The sequence below is a fragment of the Physella acuta genome, unplaced genomic scaffold (genome assembly GCF_028476545.2).
Source record: "Physella acuta isolate Inbredline_101_S28 unplaced genomic scaffold, ASM2847654v3 ptg000150l, whole genome shotgun sequence".
In the NCBI taxonomy this organism is placed as follows: Eukaryota; Metazoa; Mollusca; class Gastropoda; family Physidae; genus Physella; species Physella acuta.
The window spans coordinates 1,713,692-1,724,955 of NW_026731669.1; the positions used below are offsets into that span (position 1 = coordinate 1,713,692).

General features: G+C 32.5%; 1 protein-coding gene across 3 annotated transcripts; it reads right to left on the reverse strand.

The window, feature by feature from the left end:
* Nucleotides 1–1,275: 1,275 nt before the first annotated feature.
* Nucleotides 1,276–10,994, reverse strand: LOC131935637 (uncharacterized). Of its 3 annotated transcripts, XM_059292143.1 has the most exons (6): nt 10,962–10,994; nt 4,252–4,315; nt 3,789–3,857; nt 3,396–3,461; nt 2,924–3,117; nt 1,276–2,392 (listed from the first exon to the last, which is right to left on the reverse strand). In XM_059292143.1, exons 3-6 carry the CDS (start codon nt 3,844–3,846, stop codon nt 2,195–2,197), a joined length of 516 nt encoding a protein of 171 aa, XP_059148126.1. In that variant the 5' UTR covers nt 3,847–3,857; nt 4,252–4,315; nt 10,962–10,994; the 3' UTR covers nt 1,276–2,194. The 3 variants fall into 3 exon arrangements, with proteins under 3 accessions (XP_059148126.1, XP_059148124.1, XP_059148125.1); XM_059292141.1 differs by having other exon boundaries at nt 1,276–3,117; XM_059292142.1 differs by lacking the exon at nt 10,962–10,994 and adding an exon at nt 8,235–8,245 and having other exon boundaries at nt 1,276–3,117.
* Nucleotides 10,995–11,264: the final 270 nt, after the last annotated feature.

Sequence of the window (11,264 nt, forward strand, 5' to 3'; positions counted from 1 at the left end):
GCTGGCCTGGACATTAAGCTTAATTCGTGGGCGGCAAAGAAAAACGTGCTAAAGTTTCGTTTAAAATATAAGTTGTAAACTTTAAAATGCATTGTTTTGTCACAAAGAAACCAAGCGGTATGGACACTTGATAGCGTATACAATAACTTGTCTCCTTGTTTATTTGAACTTCATTTTATTGAAATTGATCATTTCTAGACATGTATTTATTTTTATATAGGCCACATGTCAGCTTTGTGGTTACAATGAAGTGGGACTGTTTTAAAACCACCACCAGCCTGACCAAAATATCGACATCCGTAACAAAAGTTATTTAACAACAATTTGAACATTTTATAATTAGCCAACATACTAATTTGTCTATAAAACACAGAACAAAGTAGTTTTATCTTGGGCATTTTATTTTTTAGTACGTAATTAATTTGTAAAAAAAAGGATAAGAGCGATACATTTAACCCTTTATCTACTGACGGTACTTATAAGTACCACTTTAATTAAGTACCTGTATTATATTAAATTAAATACGAATTTTAAAAATTATTGATGTATTTTATAGTATTATCTCCCCTGAGTCGCCGGTAGTTGGAGGTATCATTGTTTTTAAAAAAATTAATGGTGTGGCGCTTTTTCAATGTCTTGCTATATCGGTAGTTCACAATTTTTCTGTACATTTCTCACACCCGTTCCTGATTTCCTTTTGTTCTACCTTATTTTTCAAGTTTTCAACCCCAAATATTTTTTATTGGCACCTTCAATAGTCAGGCAAACGCGTTTAACTTCTAGTTATACAATTTTAATCATATTGTCTTTGTATTAGATCGATGTTTACAAGTGGACTTATAAGTACCGTCTGGGCACACGGTAATTTTTTTTAGGATTTTTAGAAAATTGCAGATTTGTTAGGTGGAGTTACATAAATATTGTCTTGATAATTACTTATCGAAATGTACTCAAAAAAATGATATTTACACATTTATAAGAAGGTTTGCATATGGTTTACCTAAGAAATATTGTAATTACATGTTCATTTCTAGTAGTAAAAAAATAACAAGAATAACGGTATCAATTGCAGGCTCGTTTATAAGGTTTAGTATACTTCATTTGTATACCAAAGCCTAGTTCAGGTTGTAAGATTTAATTTGTTAGTTATATTTACTGCAATGAACTGTCTTGCCTACAACAACTAGCATTTACATAATGTATACCTGTAGACTAGTAATAGTCCATACTTCTGCATATAGTATAGATCTATAAGGTAAATTTTAATAAGTAAACAGAAAAGAGTAATCCACTACTTCTTCCAAAACACATTGAGCTCACTTCTATTTATGAACTTTGCACTGTAGTGTAGACTTGTCATAACATTATAGTAGGCTACAATTATATTAGTATTTCTAGTAGTTGTGTGCTGAATGACTAGGCTTTTGTTTGTTTATGCGGCTCATTGTACTAGTTATTGGAAGCTTCCAGCAAAAGCATATTCATTCCGGCAACCGTTGCAACACTAGAAAGACCACAGACAAGATTGAGGGAGCATGACATGTTGACAACTTTTGCTGTGTTTGAGGTCTAAGATGTGTTCCGATAGAAAATCCAGTAAAAATCGTACTCAAAATATACTTTTGTGCTGTATTTATGTGTGAAAATTACAAAAAGTGATTGTTATAATGATTGCCATGTTATTAGTTAATAAATTGTATCGTTTGTTCCTGTTTTGTAAAAAAAAATTTTTTGAAAAAAAATGTCCTAGTTTACTGACGGTACTTATAAGTACCAATATCTGTTTGGGTCATTAAAAATTTATGAAACGAAATTTCCTTCGATATATGCTTTGAATGTGCCAAAAGCAATATAGTAACACATTGTTTAAGTAAAAATCTCATTCAGAACATAATTCCGTAAATAAAGGGTTAATATGTAAAGTTGCAAAGCATAGAACAACCATTTCACCGACATTTGTTACAGAGAAAACATTTAAAACATAAAACATTTAAAATGCGTAGAATACAGTATGGTACATGCAAATTATAACGGTTAAACGGTTCAAATCAATCAAAACATTTGTTTTAATCATTTAAAGGTAATAACAATTTTAAAAGCCATGCAAGTGTTAGCACAAAGTTTAATGACGGAAAGGTTGCGCCATTTTGTTTGTTTACATAGTGTAGACAAGGGGAGAGAAATAACAGTTACATCAGCACACATGCTCCCCACTATAATTTCCTTCAGAGTTTGATCCACTGTGGGGAGTGTACAACAACCTGTCATAATCTAGCCTGAAGACAGTCGCTCCACTGGAGCCTGGACATGTACATGTTGTGTACCAGTACCTGGTGTACGTAATCGGTTTCTCTTCCCTCTCACGTTTGCGTGTCCATTGTCCTACAGAGACCTGTTTAGGACAGCCATGAGGATGTGACACTATAACGGTCAAATTGTCCACATCATCAAATCTCCTATATTTGTCGTTTACTTCCTCATGTAGATCATAAAAGCAACCACACATCTTGTCGAGTTCATCAATCAAATTTAAATCACATGTCACATATGTCAACTCACATACGTCTCCTTCAATGTCTGTCCCACCCTCCACCTCCCAGCCATCAAGACTGACCACTCGACTTTTATTGTCATCAAAACCTAAAACACACCTGGTCTGTCTCGCCTCACTGTCATCAAACACTACGTGTGTAGCTGTCAATACACGAACCTCCCCCCACACTTTGCTGGGTGTGGCAGAGACGTGACACTTGGCACAACGACAAATTTCGTCACCGTCACTCTCTGTGTACTTGTCCACATCCCAAACCCTCCCCGTCCCTAACCTCATCACGTGACTTCCTCTGTCATTATAACATGGATATGGAACTTGAGTGCCTGGGTAAAACTCTGGTCTCTCTAGACTGGTGAATTTGGTCTTTACCTGGACAGTTAGGGCTGCTAATGTTTTGATTGTCTTAGACACGATCTTGTCGTCATGGTAACGTGAGGGGAGACAATTCGATTTGAAATCTTTAAGAGGTATAAAACCTTTGTGACCTGGATTCTTCTTACAGCCAGTAACATGTTTGTGTAGATCAGCTTCTCCTCCATAGCACATCTCAGCTTCATGATTTCCTATAGAAATAGGGGAAACAGATTATTTAGACAGCATAAAAAAACTACACGCTGATATAAAATGCACCTATTATTTATTTTGATTAGCTATACTAAGTTACACTAACATTTGATTTAGCAGGCTGATATCGATATAAATTAAACTTTTATGTCCTTCCTTTAATCAACTATACATTTACTGTAATAAAGTCATCTTTATGTTTTCACTAGCACATATTTATAATAGTTTTGACTAAAATTGTTTAGACTAGAGTTGCCTTATGTTTGTCATATCTTACCAGGAATAAAGACACCTGTTTGGTCACTTTTGAAAACTTTACTTGGACTCTCACAGTGTGGCACATCTAAAATAAGAAAATAAGAAATTAAAACATACATTTTTTTATAATTACAGTGACAAGAAATGTGGCATTACTGAGATAAACTCTTACAGCGTGATTGATACACTCTCAAAGTTCATAGTCAGTTAGACACAATATTCGAAAATTTATGTTTATAGAAATCATTGGGTATTTTCAATTAACTTTTACATTTACAGATATCACATGTAGGTTATTAAGGAATGGATTTTAAAGTATTTGCAGTTTTAGAAATGCCAAAATAGTTTATAATTTTGCTTTTTTTTTTGGTTTTTAAAGATTTGGTAAAATGAATAATTCATCTGGCTGTACCTTCTGACATACGTGGTGGCTCCAATTTTCTTTTTCTCAGTTTGTTTGTTTTTTCCATGGTTTGTGTTACTGTGGGTATGAATATAGATCATTAATATAAAATAGTAACTACGGCTTAATAAGCGCACTAATAAAGAATTTGAAAAAAAATAAGAATGTTTAGAATTAAATTATATCAGCATATTAAAGTTTGATTAGTATGAGAAACATGTAGGAAGTTAAAATATGTTTATTTCTTATTAGTGAAAAAGCTATATAAGATGTTTACCACAAATAAAAACATTGTTGATAATATTTTGGCTATAAAAATAGCAAATATCACCTTATTATTTATTACATATTAGCTTCCAATAATCATGTTAATAATTGTAATTATTTTTTATTTTCAAATATTTATTTTTCTGATAAATAACTTATATTTGAAAATGAGACCTTAAAAGTGCAGTTAACTTATTTAAATTACCTTATTAACTTTTATACAAAAGTTGGTATTTCCACTAGCTGTCACTCTCAACTGTCCACTAAACCTTGGAAACAAATGCATTAAATTATTTTGCTGGAATTAATGAGGATCAATGATTTTCAAAAGATAATTTATTTTCATAATAGTTTGAAGTGTGAAGCCAGAAAAATATATTTCAGTTGATTCTCAGCTAATCAATATTGAGTTTAACTGTAAATGTTTTTTGTAAACCATAAAGTCTTAATATCCTTATCACTTGTTTACAGTTAATTTTCCTCCACTTTATTTAATACCTATATCAAGTATTTTATTTAAACATTGGAAATAGCAACTAAAACATCTGCACTAAGTCTGCAGAAACTGCAGCTTGTTTAAACAATTATTCTATAAAGATGTAAATGCTCAACAGCTACTGTGGATAGATTGCCTAATTATTATGAACTTAAAAAAATAAAATAAATAAAAACATAAAAATATCATAGAGCATGTGCATTCAATAATAGTGGTCACATAAAAATTGTTAGTATTTCAAATTTTACGAAGGCATAATCAAATGAATGAAGAATAACTTTTGAAAGAGAGTCAATTTGTCCATCAGATATATGCATATTTGTGTAGATCTACTTATTTACAGCCCTATAGCACAGTTAATTATTGAAACCAAAAATGAATATAAAAATTGAAAATACACCACTATAAATCCCAAAATTGTCTTCATTCACACTTTAATGCATTAATTTGTTTTTTTAAGTTAGGCTAAAATACAAGAATCTACATTGTAAAATTACCTATTAGCACAAAAATATTGGGATTAGAATTGGCCAAGGCTATTCCCAGCCGCTTGGGAATATCTGTATTGGGGCTATTCCCAGCCGACTGTGAATAGCTCTAATACAGATATTCACAGTCGGCTGTCATATCATGCTAAATACGACTGTAAATAATATCTTACAATAATAAAATCGTTTATTGTGACTGGGGAGTGTGGTAAAGATTAATTAAGAGAGCAGTACTACTATTTTGTATTGTGTATATGTTTTATAAAAAGTTATAGTGGATAAAGTTTAGTTGTTAGCTTTTAGACACATAAGACATATCTGCTACATGCTACGGAGGTCATCTATTACCATTAAAATTTTACATTATCACACAAAATAAATATCAGGTGAAATATGATGTCATTTCATCAGCTATAATTCACAGTATAAATATACGGGACAGATAATTGTTTTCTTTTGCTTATATGCCAACAATTACGTCACAAACGAAAAAAAGATGGGTTTGAATCCGCACCTACCTTCCGGCACGACGGCCATTCGACCACACATCTTCATGCCCAAACTGGTTATTTTTAACATTATATATAGCAAAAACGGTCACGAATGTGAATAGCCCTGATACGGCTATTCACATTTGTGAATAGCCATTTTGATTAGAATTAGACTTCATACTGAATAAAGATATTTATTTGCTGCATAAAAATGGTACACCTGCTAGATCTATTATTTGTTATAGCCTAATTTACTTAAATGTAGATCTACTTACTTCCATGTTTATAGTCTTTGCATTAATTTTGCATTAATTATTCTAAATCTAGATTCTAGGTAGTATTGGTCGAATTCTGCATCTTAATTTTAACCCCCACAGTTTTATTTGACTCTCCCGTAAACAGAAGTTCTAAACTGGATTCAAATCAGGAAGTAGACCTATTGCCTATAGATTCTATATCTAATAATCGAATCATTAATCTAGATTTTAAAATTTAAAATTAGAATCTAGTTTAGATGATGGCCGCATTTGCGCGGTTCGCTGAGCGTGACGCTTAATCTTCACCCTAGGGAACACTCAATCTAAAAATAGATATCAGGACTTTCCGATTCTGTTTCGTCTCATCAATTCAATGTTTAAAATTTTATTTAAAAAAAAATAGAATCTAGATTTGATAGGTCCGATGATAGTCCTATATCTAGTTAGATCAAACTGTTCTTAAGTAAATTGTTTTTATTGCTATCTAGACTTATCTAGCCTGGTATGGTAGTAGATTCTAGATCTGGAATCTTCGAAAAAATAGATTTCAGGACTGCCCATTTTTTTTTTCGTGTTAGCAATTTAATATTTAATGTTGACATTATATTTCAACACCTAAGAATCTAGTCTAGATCTAGATCTAGTCTAGTCCTTGTAAAAAAAAAATACAGTTTCGTCATTAGTGGGTCAGATGATAGTCCAAGATCTAGATCTAGAGGTCTAGCAGCAATCTAGCTTAATCAAACTGCCCTTTAGTAAATAGTTTTTACAGCTATCTACAATGCGTGATAGTAGATCTAGCGAGGGCGGGGCGGGGGTTGCTGAACGCACCGGGTTACACCATTTAGGGGGGTGACACCATGGCAAAAAAATGCAAAATGTAGGGAAGAAAACTTGTTTTTGACTGTTCCATTAATGATTAATTACAGTTAAATAATCTTTTAAGTGCGAATCGACAATTATTACAAGAGGGAGGGGATGACGTAGACGTTTTAACAATAGAGAAAACAATGCTACATCTAACTATGTTATTAATAGAATATAAATAAACGTCATTTTTATGTCTGCAGTGATTAAAGCTTATACACATACACACACACACACATATATATATATATATATATATATATATATATATATATATATATATATATATGTGTGTGTGTGTGTGTTTCTTGGGGGGTGACACCATAAAGTGCCGCAATGGGTGACACCCGACCTAGCAACGCCACTGGATCTAAGTCTATATTAATCCATGCGAACTTTAAAAAACTTTCAATTTGCTCGGGGGGGGGGGGGGGGGACAGAGAAGTTAAGACAGACGATCTCGTGCACCTGTTGTGTTCATTTTAGATCTATGACGTATGCTGTAGGCCTGCTGAACTCACAGTGACCCCGCCGACCGTGGGCCGTGGTGGGATTATCCCCTCACGTCATAGTAAACGTAAGCAAGCAATTACATTATCACGCCAGTGACGGTATTTGGAAATTTTATATAAAAAAAAAAGAATAACACGTCATGTTTTCAATTTGAAATAAACCGGACGTGATCTCCCCTAAACTCTCTCGAATATTCTTATATAAAACAACAGGGGATGGGAACTCCATTTTAAATACTTAAAGTTTTTAAAATAGAATAAAGTCTCGTAGAAAAAAGAATTTCACACCAAGTGAGTGAACGCCAAATAAATGTGCATAATAGTGCGCAATATTATTAATTCTTTATAAATTTAAATGCGTTTTTTGAGAAATTGGAAATAGCGTAAATTAGTACTTCCGGTCAACGGAAATTACTCAAAATTTGACATGAGGTAGAACATTAGATCTTTTAATTACGTGTGAAATTCCATTTATCTATCTCAAATAGTATTTAAGTTATAGGCTTTTGAAAAATTCAAAGTAGAAAAAGTACCACTTCCGGTTATCGGAAATCGCTCAAAAGTTGGTAAGGATCTACGAGTTTGATAATATATATATATATATATATATATATATATATATATATATATATATATATATATATATATATATATATATATATATATATATGAAATTTCATCAATCTAGCTGTAACGGTACTCAAGTTATCGTGTTTACACACAGACAGACACACAGACATACGGACAAGATTGCAAAATTATGTTTTTCCGTATCAGTGAGGTGTAAAACATCGAGATTTGTAAAAATCTCGATTTTTTTTTTTTGCAAGATTACAATACTTTCTCTATACTTCGTATATAAGAGAAAGTAAAAAAAATGTAAAAAAAAAAAGCAGTATCGGTCACCGAAACTAAGAGAAATCTGATATAAAACCAAAGAACATTTAAAAAAAATAATTCAAATTTTTTTAACCTTGGGAATGCATTCTAAGACTTTAATTCAAATACATATGGCAGCAGTGCTATGCTTACGACTACGTTGATTTTTCCGAAATCACAGAGAATGGTGTACACTACCTTCAGCTGCGAAGTAAAGTTTTTAAAATGGCGGTCTGTTGTGTCAGACTACACTTTTCTATTTTTAACTTTAGTGGTAAAAAAAACTTCCCGATGAATTTGGTTTTCCGGTTATTACTCACTCTTCTTCCTAATAATCTTTAATTTGAAGCACTATCTTATTTCTTAAGCCTATCTATGAAACGAAATTAAGCATGTGAGTCCATTGGCATATGAACAGGGCATTTGAGAATATAAGCTTGGTTATTTCTTTTGTAATTTAATTTTATCTTCATCAATGTGAAACACATAATGTTGACTTGTTGTAAATTCTTTGTAAAATTAACACTTCCAGAGAGAATTACGAATGTATCTTCTTCTTCTTCTTCGTTCTTAATTTTTAGTGTTAGAAGGGATCGATATCTGCCAGAGGTTTGTACTCGAGACTGTTTCGAATTTAACAACCATGAGCTTTGCCGACTAGACCACGCTTACATCACAATTAAGGATAGGCCTACGTGTCAACTGGTTTTGCGCCATTGAGGCTATTGACTCCGATTTCAGCTTGCTTTTCTTTTTGGATTTGCTACCATAGCCTTAGTCCAACCAAGAACAGACTACAAGGCAGCAGTTGTTTAATGTTGGAGTTGTCTCTCCTAGAAGAGTTGCTGTCCCAGCTAACGAGCCTCAGTTGCCCGATACGAATGTATGAGTGGACTGTTTTGAATATGTTACTATCATCTGTGTAAATGTATTATCTAATTTAAATGACGCAGCCCTTATATGTAAAAAAAAATAAGGATTCTTCACTAAAACTTTTACCTACAAAAGAGACCGTTTGTCTCGCCATGGAAGCTTTACCAACTTTAACAACTAGCTATCAATTACCATTATTTTAAATCAAATCAAAACTTTTCTTGCATATTAAGGGCCACTTAGCCAACTATAACATATGACAACAAGTTGTCATTCTTTCCATGTAAAGATTAACTATCTCTACCTCCTAAGAGTTGAGAGTATTTCACTCTGACTATAATATAGCCAGCATTACGTGTCAGATTTACGTCTATTAATAGAAAAGTAATGGGTCTAAATTAGCTGTTTTCACACAGCATTATTTTTACCCCCGCTTTAAATATTTTAATTGATTTGTTTGGTACTTTAAGATGTATTTGTAAAATTGAAACCCTACTCGTAAAAGATCGCCTTGCCATGACGTTTGATCGAATGATATATATTTACAGTTACATATATTAATGTGTAATAGACAAGGAACATATTATATAAGTTAAACCTACACTATAGAGCCACACAAAAATAAACATTGATTATAATAGCTAAAGTGAGCTACTTCAATAAAAACTACACACAGTAGGCTTATACAAATTAACCCTTGACCTCATTCTTCATTAAAATATTTGTCAACACGCAAGCTTGTGTGCAAATATCTAAAAAGTTTTTACTTTTTGTTTTTTACACTAGACAATTAATGTCATTATGTTTCATTAAGATCATTGTAATTAAATTACTGCTAAAGTAATAACATAATTAGTGATAAGTTGGTAAAAGTGTGGTGTGTGGACATGTGTGTGCTGTATGAAGGACAATGTGTGGTGTGTGGGGGACAAATGTGTGGTGTGTGGAGGACAAATGTGTGGTGTGTGGAGGACAAATGTGTGGTGTGTGGAGGACAAATGTACAAATGTGTTGTGTGTGGGGGACAAATGTGTGGTGTGTGGAGGACAAATGTGTGGTGTGTGGAGGACAAATGTGTGGTGTGTGGAGGACAAATGTACAAATGTGTGGTGTGTGGAGGACAAATGTGTGGTGTGTGGAGAACAAATGTGTGGTGTGTGGAGGACAAATGTACAAATGTGTGGTGTGTGGAGGACAAATGTGTGGTATTTGGAGGACAAATGTACAAATGTGTGGTGTGTGGAGGACAAATGTACAAATGTGAGGTGTGTGGACATTTGTGTGGTGTGTGGTGGATAAATGTGTTATGTGTGTGGGATAAATGAAAACATAAACATAAACAAATCAATGAACTTATCAACAGTTTAACACAGAAACAAACAGATGTATTAACCGAGAAGTGAGCAATACGGTATTGTGAAAAACAAGAAACGCTGTAACACGTAATCTAGGCCTAACACATAACTTTCCAGAAACCAACGAAGAAAAAAGGCGGATGCTATTTTTAATTTGCTTGACGTCACACATTTTAAAACAAATGAGCAGTGTGTTATCATCCGCAAGCCACACGCCGAGAGTTATTTTTAGCAACGTATTTCCCAATTATTTTTTTTTACTTTGGGATTTCTAAAACACTAGCCATTAGCAATTAGCCTAATTTTAATAATTACTAGATCTAGATACTTTACTTATTACATTATCTATTTGCTATGCACTTTATTTGTTACACTATTCATTTGACATGCCCTGTACTTGTTAAAGTATATATTCAACATGCACTGTTTTCTTTACTGTATCTATTTGTTATCACTTTACTTGTTACAGTATCTGTTCGGTACACATTATTTTATTTTTAATTGCTATACACTTCTATTGTTAGTTTTTATTTGCTATGCACCATGTTTGTTTATTATAATTCATTAAATTAAATAATTAATCAACGTAACATATTATCTTAACTTATTGAATTATTTATCAAATAGAATTTCTAAGGTATACATTAAAATTCTAAAAAAGAAATAATAATAAGTAAAAGAGAATGTGTTACCCTACCTTCAGCTGCGAGTTTTTAAAATGGCCGTCTTGTCAGTTCTACGTGATTCTATTTTTAGCTTCAGCGCTCAAAATAAAACTTTCCGATTAAATTTGGTTTTCCCGTTATTACTCAGTTTTAATGTGAGTGCAGCATTATAATTATTGTTTTATGCCTATCTATGAAACACAATTTAGCATGTTAGAAGTCTATTTGCATATGAAAAAGACATTTGAGAATATAGGCCAGGTCTTTACTTTTCTAATTTAATTTTTTCTTCATCTCTGTGAAACACATATTATCGACTTGTTGTAATTTTTTTG

Bases quoted from the DNA above. Each gene is read 5' to 3' on its own strand.
- LOC131935637 (XM_059292141.1), bottom strand. From the start codon at position 3,846: ATGGAAAAAACAAACAAACTGAGAAAAAGAAAATTGGAGCCACCACGT. The intron at 3,462-3,788 runs GTACAGCCAGAT...TTCTTATTTTAG, and splicing joins GCCACCACGTATGTCAGAAG to ATGTGCCACACTGTGAGAGT. The intron at 3,118-3,395 runs GTAAGATATGAC...CTATTTCTATAG, and splicing joins AACAGGTGTCTTTATTCCTG to GAAATCATGAAGCTGAGATG.